Source organism: Crocodylus siamensis, chromosome 5 (assembly GCF_052110815.1).
Source record: "Crocodylus siamensis isolate JL-2025a chromosome 5, ASM5211081v1, whole genome shotgun sequence".
NCBI classification, from domain to species: domain Eukaryota; kingdom Metazoa; phylum Chordata; order Crocodylia; family Crocodylidae; genus Crocodylus; species Crocodylus siamensis.
In genome coordinates this window covers 189,487,815-189,513,813 of record NC_143399.1, presented here as the reverse complement: position 1 = coordinate 189,513,813, position 25,999 = coordinate 189,487,815, and the positions used below count along the sequence as shown (strand labels likewise).

At 37.5% G+C, this 25,999-nt stretch overlaps 1 protein-coding gene across 4 annotated transcripts in view; it reads right to left on the bottom strand.

Moving 5' to 3' along the window:
* ESYT2 (extended synaptotagmin 2) overlaps window positions 1-25,999 on the bottom strand; it is a 147,889-nt gene that overhangs the window by 20,756 nt on the left and 101,134 nt on the right. The window contains exons 8-18 of one of the 4 annotated variants that reach the window (XM_090047597.1): window positions 24,619-24,739; window positions 23,741-23,917; window positions 22,170-22,252; window positions 21,530-21,578; window positions 19,733-19,822; window positions 16,667-16,762; window positions 13,163-13,264; window positions 8,482-8,544; window positions 5,777-5,851; window positions 5,198-5,284; window positions 4,384-4,533 (exon numbers count right to left, since the gene is read on the bottom strand). In XM_090047597.1, the coding sequence (XP_089903723.1) occupies window positions 4,384-4,533; window positions 5,198-5,284; window positions 5,777-5,851; window positions 8,482-8,544; window positions 13,163-13,264; window positions 16,667-16,762; window positions 19,733-19,822; window positions 21,530-21,578; window positions 22,170-22,252; window positions 23,741-23,917; window positions 24,619-24,739 (1,093 nt within the window). The remainder of the gene's footprint in view (window positions 1-4,383; window positions 4,534-5,197; window positions 5,285-5,776; window positions 5,852-8,481; window positions 8,545-13,162; window positions 13,265-16,666; window positions 16,763-19,732; window positions 19,823-21,529; window positions 21,579-22,169; window positions 22,253-23,740; window positions 23,918-24,618; window positions 24,740-25,999) is intronic. The other 3 variants (XM_090047595.1, XM_090047596.1, XM_090047594.1) reach the window with 3 other exon arrangements.

The window sequence follows — 25,999 nt, the reverse complement described above, 5'->3', positions numbered from 1 at the left end:
TGTTGTAGCCCAGGGGCTTTATGTTTTATGTTTACTGTTTTGACCGGAGGACTGGGTGAGGCTGTTAGGGGTTGGAGGAGGCCTCACAGGGACTCCCCAGTAGCGTGGGGGTTCCTGGTGCCTGAGAGGGCACAGCATTTGTGGGGTGCAGCGAGGAGCCCCAGAGCAGGAGGGGGGGGCAGCGAGGAGCCCCAGAGCGGGAGGGGAGGGCAGCGAGGAGCCCCAGAGCGGGAGGGGCAGCCAGGAGCCCCGGGAGTAAAGAGGAGGGCCAGAACATAACAGGGCCCAGGTCAAACCACGTCAACTCCATCTGCGAGGCTTGGGCTGCGGTGTAGGGGAGGAAAAGGAGCCGCAGGTAGTGTCCCCTGTTGCTGGGGCGCAGAAAAAATGGGCAGCCTCCCGCTGATTACAACCATCTCCTAATCAAGTAAGATCAAGGCGTGGCAGGAGAGTAAGCAGGCGGTTGGCCCATTACAGGAGGGCGGAGCCACCCCGGAAAAGCTCTGATAGTGATACTCCTGTCATACTCCTGGATACTAAAAATCACGGACTAAATATAGACATTGGATTTATGATGCATTATAACCTGCCTGACATCTGACTCCCTAGGTATCTCTCCACAGTTCATCCCCTTTCTCTCTCTTCCCCCACCCCCAAAGCCTGTCTCTCACCCTTTGACTCCTCAATCTATATTTTCACTGACTACCTGTTTTGTATGCAGACCAGCCCAGCCTCTGGCTTCTTTATGTTTCATTCCATCCAGGAAGAGCACACATCAACTGCTGAAACTTCCTTAGCCTGACTAAGGGTTTTTGAACCCAAAAGCTTGCTTAATAATTGTTTTCCAACTATTTAAGTTGGTCTAATAAAAGATATCATATTCACGCAAAGGACCTTGTCTGCTTATAATTTTCCAGGCATTAAATTTAATTGTTGGAGGTTTGCCTTGAAGCCTCCCTCCCACTGCTACAACAGGGGAAATAAATTTGGGGGAATCAGATAGTAGCTTTGCCTTCTACCCCCACAACTTCTTCCACCTACAGCCCCTCTCCCCTACCCCACCCTCCACCAGACCCTGTTCTCCCTGAGCACATGGAAGTTAGGGGCAAATTTGAAAACATTGATTTTGAAATAAACATGCCTAAAGTAACTTGCATATAGGCAAGTTACTATGGGTACCCATAGACTTAGGTAATTCAGAATGAATTAATTCTACCATTTTTGAAACTACTGCAAATTTTAGCACAGGTACTCCATAAACATGCTTTAAGGTAGTGCTTTACCATCTACTTAGAGAACAAGTACAAACTATGCATGAAGTTAGTCCAAAGTCAAATGGCTCATGATTTACCATATAATTCACTGGGCTGGGCCTCACCAGAGTCAACAGCATTTTAAGCCAGTGACTCCATGGCTCAGCATTGCTCAGTATGTGTGTATACTCCAGATACCCCCCACAAAGGACCCATGTGCTAATTACTGCCCCCCACACTCATGCCTGGAACCAGGTGTTTTTGTCATGAGTCCCATGTTTTTCCAAAAAATTATATTCAGATAAGGCACAGGACAACCTGGTCTGGCTCCACACTAATCATAAGTGATAGGCTGGGTGGTGGGGGGCAACAGAAGGATTCTGGAAGAACTGTTTGGGGCCCTGTTTCATGATGTTTGGCAGACATTTAAGGCTGGTAAAGAAACAGGAATAATTGGAAATGGAAAAGAAGGCACAACTCAGCTGTGGGAGTGAAGAAATAAAAATATATTCAGTGTAGTGGCTCACCATGATCTGAGTCAATGCTAAGGGGGACTGAGCACAATGGGCACTACCATATATCTTATTCAGATAGGCTGCAGTAACCTATCTTTGTATGTTTGTACAGTTATACAGGGGAAGAGGACAGGGAGAATGAAAAGGACAATGATGTAACTGGACCCGGAGACAGTGAATAAGACAGCAACAGGATCAGCAGCTGTGAAAATGACAGCGACATCAACAGTGACAAGGACAGTGAATGAACTGAGAATGTAAACCCCAAATTGCGTCTTGAACTAAGGGACTGTGATTGAATTACAGAAGGGCAGTGGGTGGGTACGCAGGGGACCAGGTGCATTTATTGTAATGGGTGTCTGGTTTCTTAATGTGGTTTAAGGTCTATGATGGAAAGTTTTATGCTAGATGATGTATATATTCTAATATTATAAAAGCCTTAGTTTGTCTGTCTGTCCATAACTCTTTATACGCACTCTGATGGGCTGACTGAAGCAGCCAATCAGAGTATTCCACAAGCATTTGACAGCAGACAGTGCAGCTGAGCACCACCATGATGACAAAGCACCAGCAAAGACCACTCAGAGTATGGGGAAGACGAGGCTCCCTTGCCCTGCTTCCTGCAAGTGGTGCTGAGGACCAGATGGAGCGTGGGGAAGGCTAGGCCAGTGCCACTGGCCTTGGCTCCCCCACCCCGCTCCCTTGAAGCGATGCTGAGGATGAGAAGTGGGGGTGGGGCTTGATGCAGGGGAACACAGAGCCACTGGGCCCTGACAAAAGTCAGCAGGGAGGGGAAGAGAGGGAGGGAAGCACGGTGGCAGTGCCTCACTGCCACCACTACTTGACAACAGCCCCAAAAGGACCCTGCCAACATCTGGGAGGGAGGAAGGAGAGCGGGGAGGGGAGGGAGGTGACTTCAGGCCAGACAGACCCAGAGCGCAGGGTGTGGGGGGGGAACAAGCCTAGACCCGAAGGGAAGGTAGAGTGGGAATGGGCCTGGACTCGGGGGGAAGCAATGCCAGACCCACAATGTGGGTGGGGGACAGGCCTCTGTCCACGCCCCTGCCCCCTGGTCATTCTTGATGGGGAAACTGGCTAGTCTAATATAATAAAAGCCTCAGTTTGTCTGTAATGCTTTATTTGCAGTCTAATTGGTTGTCTTCACAGCCAATCACAATGCCAACTGAAACAACCAATCAGAGTGCTCCAAGAGCATTCTGGATAGGAGGCCACAGTGGAACTCCGCCATGATGGTGGGGACGGAGGGGACACTGATGGTCTCCCCCTCCCAGCCCTGCTTCCTGGAGGTGGTGGCGGCATGGGGTGCTGGCCAAGGGGGATGGAGGGGACAGCAGGGCAAGCTCCACCCCCCCATTCCTGGGAGGCAGTGGTGGCATGGGGTGGTGGGTGGCTGCACTCCGTCCCCACCCACCATTCCTGATGGGTAATTGGCTAGTATAACTATATCTCTCTAGATCTATATATTATTTTTTTTTCAACAAAGCTTGTACAGTTATTCTATACATATATATATGCACACATGCACAGAGGAAATAAATATTTTTGCAAAAAAAAATATATGCTTGCCCAATATGGGCCATTTGCTTTATGGATACGCACAGAGTTGACTGCCTTTAATCAACTACATACTTGGTTTCCATTACTAAGCACACGCTGCTTTTGGCAGCAGTTTAATGTGATGTAGTTTGAGGAACTCCCCCCTCTCCCCGCCCATGGTGACTGGGGGAAAAAAAGCTTGTCTTATAGTCAAGCAAATACAGTAGCGAACAAAGACAGAAAAGTAAAATGAGTCTTGTTAATAGAATGAATGAATAAAACCTTTCGCATTGAAAAGTACAACCTCCAAACCTCTGTGGAAACTGGTTCGAAACTAATAAACCATCAAATATTCACTTTATTCCTTTACTTAGCTTTTTCATCAACACTAGCCAAACCAGAGAAAAAGATCACGAAGATGGAAATGCTATATACTTTTCCACTCTATCTGGGAAGCCTTCCCTTAGCTTTCATCCTCATCTGTTTGAAATCTCATCAGAATTTCTCCTCCTCTACCTTCTAATTTCTCTTTAAGCAAAATGCCTTAAATCATTATGATTCATTTGCAGCAGAACTGATTTTTATCCCTGTTTTTCATATTTAATTCAGCATAGTGTTTTGAGCATATAGTATATATAAAAGATATGATGCATAATAAAAGTCATCACTTTCCTGAATAGTAGTCTACTGTTACTTATGCATCTAACATGGATACAGTTTCCAATTCAGCATGTCTCATAAGAGAGTTGTTCCTTAACATAAAACTGAAAGCACATTTACCCAACCTGTTTTCACTTTTCTCTTGAAGACGCTTTTTAAATCCCATTGACACAAGTCATAGTAAAACCACAAAGTACACTTCTAATGCAACTTTTTTTTACTTCAGCAACACTGTTGCCTGCTATCCTGTAACATTCAAGAATATCAAGCAGCACAATACTTAAGAGAAGTCTGTTGTCCTCTTGTTTAAGCCGAAAATAAAACACTAGAGTAAGTGTCAAACATGCTTCCTCAAAACTCTTAACCATTTATGAATTAAAGGAGAAAAATTATAATACCCTGAGTGCAATCTTCATGTTTATAGTGCTGTTTGGACCAGAATTGTTCAGGTGGAACCGCTGATGCATAGTTAGATCTTCCCTTTCGAGCAGTTGGCTTAGAGGAAGCTTGAAATTTCCCAAGGAGCACTGATGCTGTTCATCCTTGACCTACAACCAATATAGATGAGGTTACGCTTAGCTTTATAAAAATACTCAAAAAAACAAGGAAGCTATGGTTTTATTGCAACATTTTTACCAAGTTCAGATACAGTTTATTTTTAACCCAAATTTAACTGGCCCGACAATTATAGGTGTGCCTCTGGAACAAGAATCAACAAAGAACTGCACTAGTTTGATATCCATACCCTTCAGTTACTACTTTATTAGAAGATAAAAGTATGCTAATACAATGCAGAAAAACAATCATAGTTGTGTCTAACTGGGCTCCCATAAGCAAAGAATTCTCACAAGAATCAGGGAACAGCATTAACCAAACTAGTCTTTAATTACTCTATTTCCCTTCGCTGCCCAAAAATATTTAATAATTGGATACAGTAGGGCACTTCAGGTTGGATGAGGACATGGGAGATATGCACATGCTAAAGGAAAAAAAGTAGCCTTTATAAGTTAATGGTTGGCTGAAAAAGCAGCTTGTTAAGGCTCAAACAATTGTTTCAAAAATATTGATTTACAACGTAAAAATGTGAGCCATCAGCAGACAGTTGTGGCAGCAAATATTGGTTACAAACACTTCTTTCTCCCTTCTGGGCTGTGGATGCTATTGTAGAAATACCCTAGCAGGAAAATATGCATGAGAATAAAGTAAGTTTACCTCTACTTCAAGTTCCTGCCGTCTGGGATTGTGGATAAAGAAAGTGAAGTGTTCCTCCCATACAGGTTCATTGGTCTTGTATCGAATCTGAAGAGGAAAATAACTAAGTAAAGTACTTTTCTGTCAAAGTTGGCATCAAATGTGCACTCATATTACACAGACAGTTTGTATAGTTCATATTTTGAATGTGACTGACTAAAAAAAGGTCCAGACAGGGTTACTACAAGGCACATATGGTACAATATGACATTTAATAAACAAAATTCATTTTAGAAGTAAAGTGGAGTAACAATTTCACATAGTTTTGGTGAACTGCGTTGTATGAAGTACAATTCCAGCTACTTAGCTTCTACCTTTTATGGTGCTCATTGTAAGGTTCCAGGCTGCGTATAGTACATACTCACATAAACCCTGGCCTGTCTGTGACTAACTAGCAATTGATTTAAGATAGACATGACTTTAAACAAATGTTTAATTTTAACTTGTATTAGGTTCAAACTACTGACAAAGACCAAGGCTTTCATATAATACATCAGGCACCATATATGGGGGTAGTTTAAGTACTCAGTGATAGCTTACCTTACTTTCCTGTGCCTTGTGTCCAACTGATAATAAGACAAGTGGATTGGGATTGCTGTTTATTTTTTTTCCTGACTGATAAAGAGAAAGTGTAAATTTTATTGTTAAAATATGCTATTGCATTTCCTTCTGCTTAAACGCAAGAATTTAACATCTCTTGCTCTTGGATATTTTTTTTAATTGTCAAAATTTAAATGCACTCTGTCATCTGTATCTCTGCAACTGTCCCTAATTTTTAGTGGCTTGAAGATATTTACATGGGCAGAAATTTTTTAGCTGGTTAACACATTCATGCTATGAACTCCCACAACAACTGATAGCTGGTTAGTTTAAAGCAGAGTACTACAAACATTGGAGTTTTAGATTCCTTCCATTTCTTTGAATAAAACTGTTGGAAAACTGCAATCTTGCATACTTTAATGAACATTACAGTCCCCAAAAGCTGATGGAGCATCATCAGTACTGCAAAATGAATGTTGCGGTCTGCATGCAGATGGGAGACATGGAGAAAGCACAAACTCAGGAAGCTTAATTTGTTTACAAAGCAATATTACTATTAAACTAGGTGCAATACCAAATCATCCATAATTCTCCTTGTCAATGGGGAAACAGAAAGATGCACTGTAATGTACCTGATGTATAGTTTATAGTTTACCAAATACTCTTTATTAGAGAATCAACCATCTGTTATATCTAAGCCTTGCTTACCAGCTGTATAGCATTAGACCAAACTGTAAAAATAAACATTGATTTAGAATAAAGCTACATAAAAGTAAAACTTTCCTTCCCATGTTTTCTATAACACATTTTATATTTGTCTATACGAACCAAAAAGCAAAGATAGACATGAAAGTTAATCATCTCAAGCAGCTGTTAATGTAGTTTAGAAGATTTAGAAGTACAGCATACATGGTTAATGTATTTTGAATGTTACCTCATAGGAGATAATTAGACAAAAAGAAAAGTTAGTTGAACCCCGAGCATGTAAGGCCACCAAAATGAAATGAATGAATGACTAGGCTCATTAAATAAATCATTAAGAAATAGTTCATGATTGATAGCTCTCTACAGCTACACAATTTATCTTTCTAAATGTAACAGTTCACTTGACGTGATCTGATTTTTAGTGGTAAGAGAACACTCCTTCCTTGGACACTGATGCATTTCTTTTTTAAACTCAAAGCATTTTAGCTCCATCAAACCAGCTGAGGCATGCCATTTTTAGGGAATAACAGGATAATAAATTCAAGAATGTCACTGGAAGATTAGAATAAGATTTCTTTTGAACCTGTTTCACAAAATGTTGCCTGAAGTTGTCTTTTCTTCATGATAAGGACCAATCTACAGGAATATTAACAGAAATTATCATACTGTGCCTAGTAATCATTGTTTATATTCCTGATGAAAGAAGTGACCCTACATATATTTGCACACAGAATACCTTAGTAATATCTGTCCTTAATAAGATTAAGTTTACTGCTCACAGGACCATTCTGTCTCCAAGTGCTCGTCTTCATAGATTGGTGAGTATGCAGTAAAGTAGGATGTGAATTTACAGTGTCCTAGCTACTCCACACTAACTGTCCATAGGGACCCTAATGGTACAATAGGTATTATGTAGCTTGCTTCACTTAGAAAGTATGCCACATTACAAAAAGGCACTCTTCCCTCACAAGAAGAGTTTTGTATAGGGCAGCTATGGTGCTGTAAATTCACACTCAAGCTCTCTGCACAGGATCTTCCCCATGTGGACAAGCTGGCCAAACAAAAATTCATAAATTCACAAGCCTCTTTAATTTTGAGCCAATTTTAATGCTCTTCTTAAATTAGCCTCCGAGTCCCTGGACTTTCTACACCATTCATCTAAGCACATGGTATCCACAGATGTTTAAATACTTACAACTGAAAGATTTGGTTTTTTTTTAAATAAAAATTGAATCAAGAAAAAGAATACACATTCTTTTTAAAAGCTTCTTTCTGTGTAAAAACAGATGGATATTACAAAACAGATTCGTTCAAAATATTTTACAGTGCATTTATACAATAACTTGAAAGTTGAAATGCATCTTTTCAGTTGAGGAAATTAATATTTCTAGTTCTGTTTTTAGGTCACTAAAAAGTTATGGTAACCGGAAGCTGTTGCTTTCAAGTAATAGTGCCAGTGTGTACAGTTGTTAACGAGATTAATTAAGGGAGTTTTTATTAAGTGGAGCTTAGTTTTCACTACAACTCCTTAACATACCAACTTTCCAGTGCCACTACTCACAAATATAGTGCACTTGACCTAGAGCTAGAGTGTTCACCATCTTGTAGAAAGGGACTGGAAGCTTCCAGGAAAAATATCCAACAGAAAAATTAATCTTTAAACCCAGCTAAATTAATAGACTTTATTGATATTCAGCATGTAGATGTTTTACTTTCATGTCAGCCTTGATCATAAAATACACTTTAAGGTAGAATTTAATATTTTCTAACTTTCTAAAGCAGACTATGTATCATTTACTTAATTTAGAGTCTAAGTTCTTACAGAAAAAAATATTCCATTAATGTCTTTACCACATCAGTTACTTCTTGGTGCTGAGAGTTGGATACTCTGATACTAAATACATTAAGAGTGGAAATTCCATTGACTGTTGGAAGATGTGGAAATTTGTGTGTTTCCAATTAACACTGTGACCTTAAATGGAGAACTATATTGGTTTTACCTTTAGGGCTTTCTGAACAGCAGCCTTCTTCAAGCCATCAGGGTTAAATTCTAATGGATTTTGCTTTTAAGTCAAGAGAGAATGAACATAGGAAGGGTTAATAAGTCATGCAGTTAAGTTATTTTATGAGGTTAAGTAATCACATGACAACATAGAAGAGAAAAAAGCCCAAACTAAAAAACCTTTCCAAACAAAATGATAAAGGAATCACTTCCAAAAGGAAGCCTAAGAAAGCTTTTTGTTCTTTCGTCTTCTTCCAGTGCTAATCTGCTTTTAAACAGTCATTTTCAATCCACTTCTCCTGTATAATTTTGGCTTATGTTGATAAATACATAGGCACCAATGAGTTTTATTGCATGAGTTATATGGTATGCTGACTGTCCTAAAAGCCTCTTTTTATTGTCCTCCTTTATTATGGGAGGAATATATTTTCTAAAGTATCACACCACAAAACAGAGGAAAAGCAAGTTGGTTGGGTGAGTCAGGGAGGTACTGCTTTTATGGGGAAATCAATCACTTATTCCAAAATACCGTTTAATACAAAACGTAAGTAGTTTTAGTACCTTTCCTTGTTCATTTTGTTCTTTGCCACCAGACAAGTAGCTCACTTACTTTTGGAATTCAATATACTTACTAGTTTAACTTGAAGATGTACAAAATCTGCCAGAGTTTTTGGATATTTGCCCAAATTTAACAACATAATTACCTTGTCCTCTGACCGTTTTCCATTAACTAAAAAAAAAATTCCTTACCTTACCTCAGTAACAATTATGTTGAAGGGATATGCACATATTGTAAAACAGGGAAACTTGCAGTAATTTAGGAATTAAGGGTTTTAAATAAAGGAAACAGAAGCCTAGCAAGGGTGCCATAGCATCTCATTAATTTCCAAGCAGAACTTCCTCTTGATTGCAATGATGAATTCTGCTGGAAAGCTCAGGAATGTGGCACATCAGGAATTGGTGCAAGCTGGTTTTCAAATATGCTATACTTGAGACAGAAAGCAATGTTACCAGTACTTTCCACAAAAAAAAACCTTTTCAAAATCCAAATGCACAGATGACCAACATTAAAAAAATGGCAGTAGTCTTTAACTATAAAGAAACTATAAAATTATTTTTTTGTTTTAAAGTTGCTAGTCACATCCTAAAGTTAAATGGTATGTACTGTAGTATTCCTGGTATTCAAGTACAGGAGTCTGGGTTCCAGTGTGCATAAAACTTTGAAAGAAATTACTGGAGAGCAATATAAATCATGATCAAAAGAATTGTGGAGTGTCATGGAAAAAGACAAAATATTTAAATTTCCAAAAGTATCAGGATGATACAAGTGAGTGGTCATAAACACAATCCTCTGAATATATTGTACTCCATAATCACTCACTCTAAAATCATATTATGTAAGCAACCTCCAAAGTTACTCTCAAAACTTAAAGAAGTTTTTTGAACCCCTACTTGAGGTACCATGACCATACGTGTAAATGTAATATTCCAAAGCATTTTTTCAAAATAACCCTCATAGAACTGTATCTTTATTTTCAAGCCCTCCTAATTAAAAACACTTTCACTCTTTGAAGTTTGCCTTTTGCCTGCACACCGCTGGTTCTCACCAGCACCCATACCTACCTTCTGTGAAATTATAACATCACAAACCCCCCAATATATTATTCACCATCCATAATCTGTTTCAAATCTTAAGAACTTTTTCCATTCCTGCATTCTGTTCTAGGAAGTACCAAAGCAGCAACTTTAACTAGGGCAATGCAGAAGTAGAAATAGTGCGACACAGAGGAACCACATTATTTCCATGGTTTATGTCGAAACCTATGCACCACTGAAATCAATGGCAAAACTTCCATCAACTAAAACATGGTCAGGAGCTTATCCCAAATAACCGTGATATCAGCTAACAGCATCTATTAAGTGCCTGCATGGAGAGTGAAGTTGTAGGAGGCACTATTCTTAATTTAAAAATTATAACACTAGAGATTTTAATAAAAATGAATAAAATCAAAGTGGCTCTTCATGAGCCATGAGTTTCATAAACTAATCAAGCAAATAATTTCAAAAGTTCCAGGTCACTTTGAAGCCCCCAACACGTTTTTCTAATCTAGTCTCAGTTACCATCAAAAGAGAATTACTCAGATGAATATATACTAATAAAAATCTTTTCCCATTATTTTCTTTGAACTACAATTACGAACAACGCATACAGAGGATGCCTTCTCTGGAAAGAAGCATCTTCTGAAGATTTCTACTTTTGAAATGTTACAAAGAAAGAAAGAAAGAAAAAACTCTATAGCATATCACTAAATATTAACAAAAAGCATTCCGTTAAATTGAACAAATGTAAGCTTCGCTTTAGATCAAACTACTTAAAAGCTGAAGCAAAAAACAAACCTATATAATAATTGATAAAGCCAGACTCTTCTAAATCCTAATAAAATGGAACATCTCCTGGGCCCCAATCATAATCTTGTGTCTCGACAATTTTTCCCAAAAAAGAAAATCAAAACATTACAGTAATTGCTATAGCTGAAAAAACTAGTGGCCCATTTATTTTGGTATCTTTCCTCTGACACTGACCAATACCAATGACTTTCCAGGAAAGTGTAAACTCTTGTTATATGCCACAAATTATTCAGTATGGCAAACTGTTTTCTTCCTGACCTCAGATATAGGTCAGTTCATATCTTGAAGCATAACTGATTAATAAGCATCCTCTTATAGCTCATATCGGGGGTTTAATGTGTGGTTGCAGAAGCCCTGACAGCATCCTCAGTTGATCTATGGTAGATACTGACCTAGAAATAGCTGCATTAAACACTACCCAAGTTGTACATTATGCAGATTCAAAATTTGAAAAGCAGGCATATTTTTGGTCCTATGTATGTCAGCACTAAGCACATGGCATATTAACACTAATAGGAAGGCATTTTTGAAAAAAAATCCCCACTAAATGCCTTTGGCACCCTAAGCATTTTTTTAAAGGAACTTTGGCTTATAAGTCACCTACAATATTTAAATTTTTGCAGTGTCTGAAATGGAAATCCTCCCAGGAAGATGTCCCCCAATATGAAGTGACACACACAAAGATCCACAAAGAAACCACCAAAATGGGAGATTCTCAACACAATTTAGCCACAGCATTTCCATTATGGCCAGTTTATTTATGGTATTTTATAGCAGGGGGATGGCAACCACAACTGCCTTAAAATTTTAGTGCCAGGAAAACAGCCTTCTATAGTATATGTTTACGTTTGCCCACATAGGACAGGTACTAACTTAATGTGCTGTAATTGGCGCTACTGCACGTTAGTGCACATGAATGCTTTTTTAATAAAGTTAAAGTGCATTAGACTAAACGTACTGCACGTAAGTGCATTAGTATGGGTTTTGCCCACCACGCTAACAAGCAGTACAATTAGTTTTCTGCGCATTAAGCATCTCATGTATACGTGCCCATAGAGACTTTTAGAAATTACAGAAACTGGTATAAATGATCAGAAACCAGTTCAGATCTGTAACAAAATGGAAGTTCAGTGCACATAAACCACTTTCAAGATGGTCAAAACCAGTTTAAGATAAATCTGGATGGATGTAGTATAAAACTTTACTGATTTAGGTTAAATCAGTTTATTGAACTTGTGTCCCAGATCCGCTCTAGATTCAAATGAACAATTAGATAACTTGGAGGTACTTGCTTATAATTCATAACATTAAAATATAACTTAAATTTATGTAACTGTTATTAAATTTATCTTACTTGTACATAGAAATGACTGCCACAGGAAAACTTTAGCAGAAAGGACAAGGCAATTAACTTCTTTCAGTTCATCAATGAGTTTGCTGCGAATTGAACACCAGAAATAGACAGCAGAACTTTAACCTTGAATGGCCGTAACCTGAAACCTCAGGTTAAAGAGCATACATGGCTTACCCTTCAAGTTCAGATTTCCTGATTGTGAAGGCACAGATAACTACCAAGTTGTTTGTCCATAGTGTTGTTTATAATTAAAGACTATTAATTAAATTACATTAAAGACTGTCACCATAGAAGAACGTAGTGTTCAGAAAAAACTATGCAGGTAAAAAGTACTGAGTAACTGGTGGAAATAAAAAAGGCCCAGGGATTTGCATAACAAAATAAGCTAATGACGTGAAATAGAATTTACAAAGAATTTATACTTTCAGCAGCACAAAGTACTATATACTTTTTATTATGAAATTTGAACAGGTGAGGAGAGGTTGCAAGTGTTCACATGTCATTTAAGAGCAACCACAGGGAGATTGGCTTTAAATAATTTATTACAGCATAATTTCATTCCCAATACAAGTGAACACTTCAACCACAATATTCTGCTATAGCACAAATTTTATTTTTCTATCAGTGTAACAAAGCAAAATAAGACCTTAATAACCTACTTATCTTAAGTTTTTATCATTATGTGTAATTTACTTACCCAATATCATGCTGATCTCTAAAATTAAAAATCTTTGAAACTGAAAATCTTTGAAATACAATAAAAATGTAGCACAAAAATAATGCACACTCATTGAAACCATGCAGCAAAACAAAATGCATGCTCCATTATTCTACTAGTGTGAGTGGCTTTAGTAGCACTAATCCACACTCTGGCAGATCAAAAAACATTTATATAAAATAACACCAGAGAACTCACAAATAGTGCTCTATAGAGTGAGGTAGTGTTTTCACAAAAGACTAGTCCTGATGCTCTCCTCTCTTTTAAGTATCCACACCCAAAGCTTCCCTCGTAGATACTCTTAGGCAGATGGAAATGGAAGGAGAAAGCAGAGAGTGATAGCATTGTGGCAGAATGAATGCATAAGCATCTTTGCTACATAGGAAAGTTAAGGAAAACAGTCAAAGGATTCTAGAGCAACTGATAGATATAACAAATATGCACACGTTTGTCACTGTACATTGTTTCATCAATTAATCCAGTTTCTTTAGTGCTGCAAGGCAGGCCTTAAAAAAATTGTATATTTCAAAGTACATTGATCTTATACGGCATACCTGATTTCCTTGGTTTATTCTCTATATCCTATCTTCAGATTTTAACATGAGACAGCCTGTCCAAGTAACTGAAAAGGGACAAGTCCTTTATTCCAGTTCAGTTACTAGTCCTGGCAGACAGAGTGTAAGTGTAAGATCTTTTTCTCAGCTATGACCCATCTATGTCATGGCTGTAAGTGCTTTTAACACGGATTGCCCATCACAACAACAGAAATTTAGCTTGAATACCAGCACCCTAAACCTGGAATGTATTGGTAATACTAAGGATATTGGCTGTAAACTAGTTTTTAGGTACCATCAAAGTAATGATTACGCTACAGGATATTTTAGTGAAAACATTAAACTTAAGAAAAAAATCTTAATTCTTATCTATACCATTTTTTACATTCATTTAAAAGGCGTATTTTTAATTTAATCAGCAAGACTTCTAGTCTGACTTTCAAACGTTTCGCTCCCCATTGAAAAAGATGTGGCTAGAGCTACAGATTCAGTATCCTAACAATTTACAACACATTATTCACAAGTAAATATGTGCCTAGTTTTTGCCAGCATGAGGATGGACACCTGAAAGGGTATTTGCTGTTCCTGTGTAATTTTAAAGCAGACAGACAAACTTTTCCCTCTCATCTTGGAAAGGACCCATCTAGAGCTTTCAACAATTTTACTATATCAGACTAATGGCTAAAGCTTGTAAGAGTTTGCTTAACAGCTCTATGATGGCTTGGAAATATTCTTGTCTATAGTACTAACAGAAGTATTTTCAGTCTCTCTTTGTGAGGAAATTTATTCACAGCAACTTTACACCCATCTCTAAGCCCTCTCCCTTTCTGTTTTATCTTTTTTGAAGGCAGGGAAACCAGGATTGAACACACATGGAGAGTGTCAGTCAGGGCCTGTTTTCCCACTTAAAATTAAAATTACCTGAACAAATGTGCTATAGTTGTACTCGACCCCCCTCCAAAACACCCTGATAACATTCCAGCTTTCCTACTGTATTACTCCTTAAGACTTTACTCCCATGGTGCCACAGATAAATGCTACCAGAAAAAACATAAACAGTGTAAATTTAGGAAAAGAGCACCAGATTAGGACCCAAAAATCCTGAGCTCAATTTCCAGCAATGTCTCTGGCTTGCTGGCTGACTTGGGGCAGATAATTTTCCCTTTCTCTGCCTGAGGCCACGGACAGACATAAGTCATACCAGTATCAAATTGTACTAGTATAAACTGTTCCAATATAACTGTAAAGTCTGCATGCTGCTATCATGATATGCAACACAAAACCTCTGGGACTTCAACACCATTTCATTCAGGGTTAAATTTATAGTGATTTATACCTATATAGAAGCATCCAGACTCAGTTATAGCTGACATATGCTCCTGTAAGAACTATTGATCAAGTGTTAGATACTATTATTATCATTACACATTCAGATGAAAATATTGTCCCAAAAAGTGGGCAGATCTTAAGCCTCTACTGATGTTTAATAATTAAAAAAAAAAATAAAGACTTTAAATTTCTCTAATCTTTCTGAGGGAAATCAGGATGAATTAAAGGGTCCTGCTACACATTCAAGTTAAAGCTGGATAGAAGTCAGCTATAGAGTTGTTACACATTTTTGAGCACCAAGTTTGTAGCTGGCTGGTTCTTTTTATAGCTGAATAGTAATGTGATAATTACACATTCATCTGATCTCAATTTACTGCATGATTAACCAGTTAATTGCATAATATATTATGTAGTGTGTAGCAGGGGCCATAGATTTACATGAAACAGGAATATGAAGAAGGCAAAGATGACAATCTCCAGTAGCATCTGTTTACTTGCTGAAGAAGGTACACTATTGTGGCAAATTAGGGCTCTGTTGAAGAGGGGAAACAGAAAAATCTAAACACCTAATTTTAGTGAACATATTTTATTGCACTTTGCAGATTTTTTTAAACTGAAAGATTTGCTTAATTACTGTAAAACCGAGTATTTGAGCAATTTTACAGGAAGGTCAGTACAATTTACTGAGAGCAAACTAAGACAGTAGACAAACACTTTTCTAAAAGTGCAGGAGTATCTTGAAATAAACATTAGGCAATAGCAGATTACCTGATCCAGTTGATTTTGTTGACCAAATGAGGATAACTCTCTCAATTTGTAGCTCTCAGTATTACTGAAGTTTAAAAGGTAATATACAAGATGAAATCCCACATAGTTTGTAGGGCTTTTCATTCTACGTAAAACTTTAATATTGTTTCCAACTATTACTTTAGCTTTAGTCCATATGAAATAAATGATGAAGAAATGTAGCTTTTGAGAGGAGTCATATGGGAAGAAGCCAGAACTTGCTCAACTTATTTGCACTTACATTTGTTTGATATTGCATTTCAGGTGAGACTAACTTAAATATTCCTGTTTTAAAAATGGCATGCTTTTATAACTCTTTTGGTTAGTAAACCTTATTTGACAATATTAACGAAATCATAATACACCAAGCTGAACTACAATAAAAAACAATAAATACCCTGCATTTGAAAGATTGTCTAAAACTATCCCAACCATGCATCCATGGTCCAATATAAGATATCACTCAGAAAAATCCTTGCCTAATGCTAGCTTTTATGTTTTTACTTAGGATATGTTTTCCACTACCTTTTAAAATTGTGACAAACTCTTTACTAATCTGCACTCAACTGTGAGATAGCCTGTGCTTGCTGCTCTTGGGCACTCTGTGTATACATGCAAGTTTAAAATGAAGACAAGCGTTGTTCACAAACCTATTATACCTGATGAATCAGCACCCAATAAATAAGCTTGCTTGAACTCAGGGTAGTGGAACCATCCACTTCTTTTGTCTAGGCTGATACATATGTGTTGTTGTTGTTTTTTTTAAAAACAGCATTAATAAAATACGCAGCCTTGCCGAATCCAGTAATGGTGCATTTAAAAAAAATTACCGTGATAAAACAGCAGACTTTATGAAATATCTTTCACATCATATAAACATGTGGACCTTGTATTGCACACATGAAAACATGAACAAGAATAGAACATGGTATAATGTGTGTTAGTAAAGCAGTGCAGCATACTGTTAAGCAAGATGTGCTATAAGGAAGCAAGAGGTGCTCTAAGCAAAGGCTACTAGCATAGTATGACTTACTGGAAGATTTCTTGCTGAATCCAAATACAAAATAAGCAATGCAGAAGAAAGCCCATCATTGGCTTGGTCTTTGTCAGCTTTAATGCTTGTGAGTGCCTAATTGAAAGATAGTAAAATGAAATGCACTAAGCATGTTTTTGTAAACTGAACAAAATACAAAGTTATTTCTATTTCAAATGCTAACCCCCCCACAAATAAATACATACCTGCATATGGTAAGACAGTATCCATGAAAAAACAAATAAAAATGCTCGAAAAAGATAAAAAGCTTGCAATAAATAATACAGTTGATTCATAACAAAAATTATATCAAATATAAGATTAAATATGGTTTCCATATATTTTTGGATACCAATACCTTTGGATGATTTTATAATACCTATATTTCTTATGAATTTAGATGCTATTTTTTTTCTGTAAACTTTATCTCTGTCGCCTAAAAAAGCTTCTAAATGATTTTAAATACAATCATCTGGTGTAAATAAAACAAATATCCAGCACACATTCCATTACCCTACCTATTCTTTCTCTATATATGCAATTTGCTCAATAACAAAACTATTTCCATGGGTAGAAGCTAGTAACTTGTGTTCTTCTTATTTCCATATCAAGAAATGTGCAAGTTCCAGTTGTTACCCTGTGAGGTTATTTTACATTTTAGAAAGGTTTTTTAGCATGCTGTTAAGCCCTCAAAATGTAACTGGTGTGCAGTTTTTAAACTCCCCCCCACAACCAACCAACCAACCAAACAAATCATACATTGGCAGTGTTTCTTATACTTAACAGATGCCACAGCATATATTAAAAAGTCTTTTTTAAAAGACAGAATTTGTGCATATTTCCATTCTTGAATCAAGCAGCTTTTGGTATATGATAATGAATAGCTATTTAGAACTTTCATTAGCCAAGATTTCTGCCTCAAGGAGTACATCAGGAAAAAATCATAAGGCATCAATATCGCACTATTATTTATGTTTCAAGGGTGTTGGTTGTAGCCATGTTGGTCTATGGATGTAGGCCAACAAGGCTCTTTGGGTAAATGTGATATCTTTTATTAGACCAATTAAATAGCTGGAAAATTATTTTTTTGCAAGCTTTCGGGCACAATGCCCTTCTTCAGGGATCGGGAGAGTCTGCTCTTGTTTTGTATTCTCTTGGATGGGACAGAAGCCAAAATGCATGTCTCTGAAAAGGCGAATGCATGGCAGTGAGGATCAGAGGTGACAGGAGACAATAGATATCAGACAGGTAGATGGGGGCCAGGAAGGGGGGAATGTTGACCTGATGATAGAACGTAGCTGGTAAAATGTCAAGAGGTTACCTGGGGTTATCAGTTGGATGGCAAGTAGGTTATAATGAGCCATAAATCCAAAGTCTACATTTAGTCCATGATTTTTTGGACCTAGTAGATTTATAAAGTGAAATTTGTAGGCTCATCTACAAAAGGTGTTTTGTAAATTCCCTTTGAGGATTAGAACTGAGAGATTGGAGAGTGAGTGGTTGTCTTGTAAGAAGTGTGTACCCACAGGTAATTGGGTATTTTGTCTTTGATAGATTTTTGGTGTGCATTCATTCTGGTCCACAGTTGTTGTTTGGTTTCTCCTACTTATTTTCCATCAGGGCATTTAGTGTACTGGATGAGATGTATTACATGTCTGGAGGTGCAGGTGTAAGATCCAGGAATGGTGATGGTTCTTTTGGGGAGTGTAGTTATTCCCACTCCTACTCTGGCTTCTATTCCATCTGGGAAAACACAAAATACCAGCAGACTCTCCCTATGCCTGAAGACAGGTGTTTGTGCCTGAAAGCTTGCAAAGAACAATTTTTCCAACTATTTAATTGGTCTAACAGAAGATGTCACACTAACCCAGAGAACCTTGTCACACTATTGTTTAAGTATATTTGTTTGAAACCTGTCATTTAACTCTCTAAACAGGAGATGCAATAACTCTCTTGAAGGAGGAAAGATACAGATGGATCTGTAAAGCAGTGGTTTTCAACCTGTTTTCATTTGAGACCCCCTAATAAATTTTGAATGAAAGTACGGACACCTTTGAATTATACATGTGCATATTCACATATTTATGACTGAAAATAGTTTTGTTTCACAGACCCCTTAGTCATAGTCTGCAGATCCCCACAGGTCTGCTGACCACAAGTTGAAAACCAATGCCCTAAACCCTCTATCAGAGAATACTCTGTTTAGATAAATACATTTTTTCCCTCTAAAAATTTTCTATAGATCCTAACTTATTTCTTTAACAATGGTGGTTCAAATTCTAAGCTAGGTGTATTGTATACCCAAACCTTACCTGAGACGAGTTGATCTGCTTTAGGCATAACACTAAGGACAGCATTCTCTGTGGAAGTTTGAGTTTTCTAACATTTTTTCTTCTTGGAGATCCACCAGCATCAAGTGTGTGCGTATGTGTATATGTATAGATATATAGATATAGATATATGTGTATATATGTGTGTGTGTGTGTGTGTGTGTATATATGCAGAACACTGTTTACTGTTAAGGCCTGTATTGTTTAACATTTGGCTCATTTATTTGGTTTATATGCTTCATATCTAAAATTTTTAAAAAAACCTATCAAAGATTTATATATAATAATAATCAGCTTCTATGGGATGGTTAAAAGAGAAGCTTTTGCTATGTGGAGCTGTCCTTAAACTGAATTCCAACCATGAGCAGTTACGTACATCTAGAGAGTCTCTCACATTTCCATACAGCCTTAAAATAAATTTTAATCTTTGTGGAGTTAGTATAATAAATCCACAAGGAAATAAATCAAATGCCTGTTGCTACTAAACAACTAATATCTTGCAATGACAGATTTCCTTTTACCCTTGTTCATGATATTTGTTACTGAAACAACACAGATATATGACATCATATCCCTAGATATAAAACTGAACTGAAAGATTATGAAGTATTAAGGTTAGGAATAATGGATTTTGCCAATCTTCTTAACTGTAGAGAATTAGCTTATTTAAAACATTAAAAAACAGAAAAGATGAAATCAGACTGGGGTAAAGGAATAACGTTTCCAACCTTATTACCTTGTCAAGATTCTCAGCAGTTGACATCAATGTGAGCCACTCCAGTTTTAAATGTAATTTTCCTTTGGAGACTTCATCCAGAGTGAACCACTGCCAACACAATAAATTAAGCAAAATGATACCTAGTAGCATTCTATCAAATGATTGAATATAATAAAAATTGGCTATTTTTTAAAAACTGTAAACCAGCTTAAATCGAGAAGAACTGCAATCTGTAGAATCTGAAAGGTTCAATTCATAGATTCAGATATGCTGTGTCCCATAAACCATTAGCAGGTAATACAACTGCTCAGCACTTCAATATCAAATGACCAGCTTCTTAAAAAATAAAACCTTTTAAGAAATCTAGATGATCCTCTAAGTTTTTAAAAGCAGCTCTGGAGGTACAATATAATGTAGCATTATTTTAAGTCCCTATGTTGGATACAGGGTATAAAATTACGCTGTGATTAAAACATTACTTCAGCATAACAGATATCATTAATGAGTTCATTAAGTTTAACAGTAATTCATATAGACAAAAGAATAATTTGGGTTTCTATTTTTTAGAAAAGAAATAAGTAAAAAAGTTTCTGACTCCTTGCTTGTGCTTACCAGTAAAATGAGGCAGGGTCACAGTAAGATGTCCGCTCTTTTAAGGCAGAAACTGACAGCCCTAGCAGTCAGGCAGGAACCTCACAGCTGCAGGTTATCATGGCAGCAGGAATGAGGGAATTAGCCTGCACCTGCAGGTGGTCAGCTGACCAGAAGAGGCAGGGCCTGGGGCACATATAAACCCCAGGGCTAGGACTAGAGGGTAGTTCTTTGTCAGCAGCCAAGGGGTAAGGAGGTCTCATAAGTAGGACCAGGGAAAAGACATATAACCAGATGACTGCCTGTTCTACTTCTGGTAGGATTAAGGGACTTCAGGAGCTCACCAGGGACTCTGGCCTGCAAGGTGTTTAGCGCTATGGGGAAGGTTTAACGCTTTTAAAGGGACAGAGTACACCCCAAACTGCTTGCATTATGTTATAGCCCAGGTGCTCATATTTTGATTGCTGTTTGTAAACTGGTAGATCGGGCTGAGGCTATTGGGGAAGGGGGCCTCATTGGGGGCCCACTACAGTGTGGGGACCCTGGCGCCAGTGTGGACGCCATGATGGGGGGGTGAGCAGACCCCTGCACCAGTGTGGGCACTGTGGCAAAGGGATGAGCAGACCCCAGTGCCAGAGAGGGCGTAGTTACTGAGGCCGGACTGAGTCCTCAACACAAGGAGACAGCTTTTATATAACATCTGCAAGGCATGGGGCATAATAAAACGGGTGGTTTTGGAGTCATGAATCTAGCCCATAAGGCTGGGGGAGTACCATAAGACCCCTCCCGAGTGTGGGGTCCAATAAAGGGGTCCAGTAACTGACAGGGCTTAGGGGAGACTGTCAGGACTGTGACCGAGTAGCAATTCAGGGGCAGCCTCCCAATCCATCATTCATAACAACAAGACGTGGCAGGTGGGCAGTAGGTGCCCATAGGGCGGAGCCAGCATGGTAACGGTGCCCTAGGGACATCACGGCCATTCCAGGGGTAGCAGTATTGTGACAGTCAGATAAAAGTAGAAGGGCTTCATTCTGTATCTTTCATTGATTCAAATAGCTTTTATTTTTGTAAATAAACCCATCAAGGTCTTTAAAAAAAACATTCAACATGACTAAGCACAGTACTGAGGTTAATTCATACACATAAGGTATGCCATGTTGGCCTACATGAAAAGGTGAGTAAAAAAATGAGTCCATAGCAAGTCTTAAACAGTAACAGACTCACCTCGTCTAGAAAACGCTCCTTCTCAACTTCAATTAGATCTATCATTAGGCTAAAAAGAGAACAATACTTTAGAAGGGAATAACAAAATCTAGAACGGGACTTAAAAAGAAAGCATTTACCCTGATGAGTTCAAGTTTTCCAACAGACTTCCAGACTTTTTAAACTGTAATTTATATAACATTTTTACACATGTGCCATGCATTTTCTCCAGATTTGGGGCACTGATTACAAGCAGGGAAGCTGATTATTCTTCGCTGGAACAAGCATGGAGTTGCTGCTACAAGATGGCCACAAGCTTCTCTTTTAGGCAGAAGCATGAGGGGCAGAGTCCCATGCTAACGTTTTCTAGTTGCTCTCCAAGTGAAAACAGTTTTTGGCTGAGCAGCTGGAGAGCTGGTAACACTGGCCCCCATCCCTACTGCATGCTGAGCTGCTTGTCTAGCTCTACAATGTATCTCTAGATAAATAATTTTCTAGATTCTGCCCTCCAAAAGTAAGACGCATTTCTATTTCTGGGGTGAGCGGTATGCAAGAAAATATGGGAGTATATTTTACAAAAAACCTCAAAAATATGCAAGAAATTTAAACAGTCAAAAACATTTTTTTTTCTTTTTAGAAAGAGATCTTCTGTGGCATTTACCTTCCCAGAAAATCATCTTTGTCTGGGTCTTCATCAAAGAGCTCAATCTCCAACTCCTGTCCTGGGTGTTCATACACTAAAGCCTAGAAGCATAATCCTTATTAGTTTACAAGAACATAAGAACTTGCCCAGTAGCCTTTATCACAGTAGCAGAGTCGATGCTGGACTGGTTAGGACCAGGATTTTTTCTGCTGTTCCTCTCTCACTTGCAGTCTCCAGCATTTAAAGTCTAGGAAGTTCTGATTCAGAGGCTGTGCCCTTAACTCCCATGGTCAATAGCTACTAATGTACCTTTCCTCCAACCAATTGTCCAATCCCTTTTTGAATCTGGCTAAACTCTCTGCTTCCACAACATCTTGTGATGATGAGCTCCACACTTTAATTACATGTTGTGTGAAAAAGAACTCCCTTTTATTAGTTTTAAACTCATTACCTATAAGTTTCATTTTATGACTCCTAGTTCTTAATTATATATAACCTGTACCACTGAGTTTACCTAGTGAATTCTGCAATGTAAACAGAGCAATAATGAAACACTCTGAACCACAGAATTGCTAAGGGTTTGTCAACATAAAATAAAATGCATTCATAAATATTTCACCTGAATTTGAGACCAAGTCAAATTTGTAAGCTGGCTGGACACTAGAAACTAAGGACTGAACACCAATATTGATTTTTATGACGCACTATAATTTGCCTGATTCCTGAAATTCTTCCCCCACACTACAGGCTATAATGATCCTCCTCCCCTTTTGGTACTTCTTGATCTCCCAGTAATCACTTTTCTCTTCTTCTGCTAACTGTTAGTCTGCTACTCCTGAAAATTTCTCCCCCTCCAATTTCACAGCTCTAGCCAATGTTCTTAACAATCACTGTGCTTGCTTTCCTCCTCAGACCTAAAGAATGGCCTGCATTTAAAAGCTGTCTAACTTTATCACAATTATGCAGCTGGTCCAATAAAAGTTATCATCCCCCAAAAATTCTTGCCTCTTGCATAAAACCATTTTGGCATTTAAATGCTGGGAATGAGTGGCACTAACGTCTTAGCAGCATTAGAAATCGCATGCAAAGCTTGGATGAAGTCTAGATGAAACCTCAGAATTTTCTGCTTTAGACAAACATAATTAAAATGAACTGCCTGTTTCTGTATATGCAAATATGTATGCTACAGCATTGCATCCTAATTTAACACTATTTCACTTTTAAAGCAGATAAAAATTGCTACTTTTGTATGCACTGAAGGCAAAATATAAAACAACAAATGTTCCTCTCAAGGAATGGGATTGATCTGGTCCACTCTGACATTTATACTATTTATTAATATATTTTAACAGAACACCCAGAATTGATTTTTAGAAATACTGAGACTAAGCCCACACCAAAGAGAACAAATCAATAAAGCATTTCCAAAACAATAACTAGGATTTTAGCAGATGACATCCGGAAGTCTATTTGGAAAATACTATGGTGATTTCCTATCAACCTGAAGAAGGTACCTCACTAGAAAACAACTTTATATTGTGTATGTGCATGAAGTACATGTGTATAATACATCTTGCCATGGTTTGTACCTCATAAACTTCATTCCATTTTGGATTGAGATTTTCTTTGATGACCTTGCTTTGGAAGATCTGGTTGCCAACACGAACGATTCCGTAAGGGTCTGACTTTCCCTTGACAATTCCTTTTAAATATGTATCTTTCCCTTCCAGATCCTGAGCTTCAATAAAATGTATCCTAACAACACCCTGAGCAAAGCAAGAAAAACAGTTTACCTACTGATCTAAATATCTAGGTTTGTTAATATTTTGAATAGCAGTTTCTTTAAACTCCTTTAAAAATATCCATTATTATTCCATCAAAAATAAAACTTCCATTAGTCTTTTCAAACATTTTTATAGCAATAAATAATTTTAACAACTTAAAAAAGCAAGAGAGAGAGAGAGAAAAGAAACCTCGATTTTGAGGGTCAGGATAATTAAAATAATAATTGTACTTTTTGTAATGCCAGTCTGCAAGGGCTTATATATGGAACCAGGGAGAAGACATGTAACCAGATCTTCCCCCACACATCTTTGGGAGGAGAAAGGGGGCAGTGATTTCTCCCTTTGGCACTTAGCCATGACATGAAAAAACTTCATCTTTGGCATGAAATAAAATCCAAGCTGCAATGTAGTAAGTGTATTACTGTTACCAGCAGATGCATCAAAGGTAATGTCCAGTTTTTCCACTGAAACTATGCACAGCACATTTTATTCTTAGTTCCTTAAGAGAAAACCATGAGCAATGCAATCAGGTATAGATTTGGAGTCCAACTTACAGCTGTCAAACATTAACTCTTTATAAACTTTATAAACGGAAATTTAACATAAAGTAACTTCTGTTGCATATAAAAGCAAGAGAGATATACATAAATAGATAAATGTTTGTCTTGAAAAAAAGTGCTTACCTTTGGTATAGGGAACCGCAATTGAGCAAGTTGCACTTCACTGACCAGTGGGACTGTGATTCGATTTGGAAGCACCAGGTAGTTTGATATTATATCCAATATAATCGTATCTGATAAACCACTGTTGGAGAAAATATATCTATTATCTAACAAGACAAATAATTTAGAAATATTCTGTTAAATATTAACATACTGCAGCTACTTGAACATGAATACCTGGCATCCTCTCAACAAAAAATTCCTACAACCACTCTTAAAATACTAATGTATTGCATGCAAAAATACTATACTGAGCCTAATTAAAACACTGTGCTTTAGGCCATTATTACAGCCTTTTTATGTATAACTCCAGACTTAAGAAAACAATGAATTTAACATCCATTAATATGGAATATCTTCAAGGAAAAATTCTGTGAATAGTAGAAAAAATGTTTTTAAAAAAGCACATTCAGTATTTATTTCCTACACGAGTCTAAGCCTTTTTTTGTTGCTCACCAGCTTAGCTACTAGACAGCAGAGCACATCTTTTCTGTGGAAGCTTTCAGTGTAGTTTTCCTTTCACTTATGTTCTTCCCAATATTTTTCACTTCAAATGGCCACCAGGTGGAAGCAGTAGATCCAAAACAGTGGTTAAGACCTAAAATGTGTATATACTTCATCTCTTTCCCCTAACAAGTATAAATAACCTGCACCTCTGCAAGCACCATCCAGAATAAAAGGCTACTGAATAAAGTATAATGTCTGTTATCTCCATTACTTATTGATGAGGTATATGTTTACTGTTCTGTTTTAGTTTTTAAGCGTTCTTGTCATATCTAAGTGCTTTTGAAAGTAAGTTCAGACATTATTCAATAGTAACAAACCAAGCTGTCATTTGCATAAATTCAGAACAATTAGCAGGATTTTCATTAAAGAAAAGAAAATTGTTTTGTGTAAAAGAATGAAGAAAATGGATGTTTTACTTGCAAAAGGGAGTGGCAATACACTGATTAGGAATCATTAACAAAACTCTCCTAAAATATTCTGATGAGACTGTATTAAGTTTGAGTAAAACTGGCATGCTTTGGGGGAACCACGGTCTCACTGGCAAAAAATTGGATGGAATTCACCACTGGTGCAGCAAGTTATGAGAGTCTGCAGTAGCACTAAATGGCACAAAAGAGTAAAAATACCTGAGTCTTTTCTAAACTACATCTTCACCAGTGGTAAACTGACAATTTCAAGTTTTACCAATTGATGTGCCTGAAAGATGCTATTTTAAAGTCTCAGTGTAGATGGGGCTTAAGATACAAATAACAGTTTCAGTAGAACAAAGGTCTGGCAACTCATAGCATTACACACAATATTACCAATTAATTTAATCAATTTGTAAAGTTTCCTA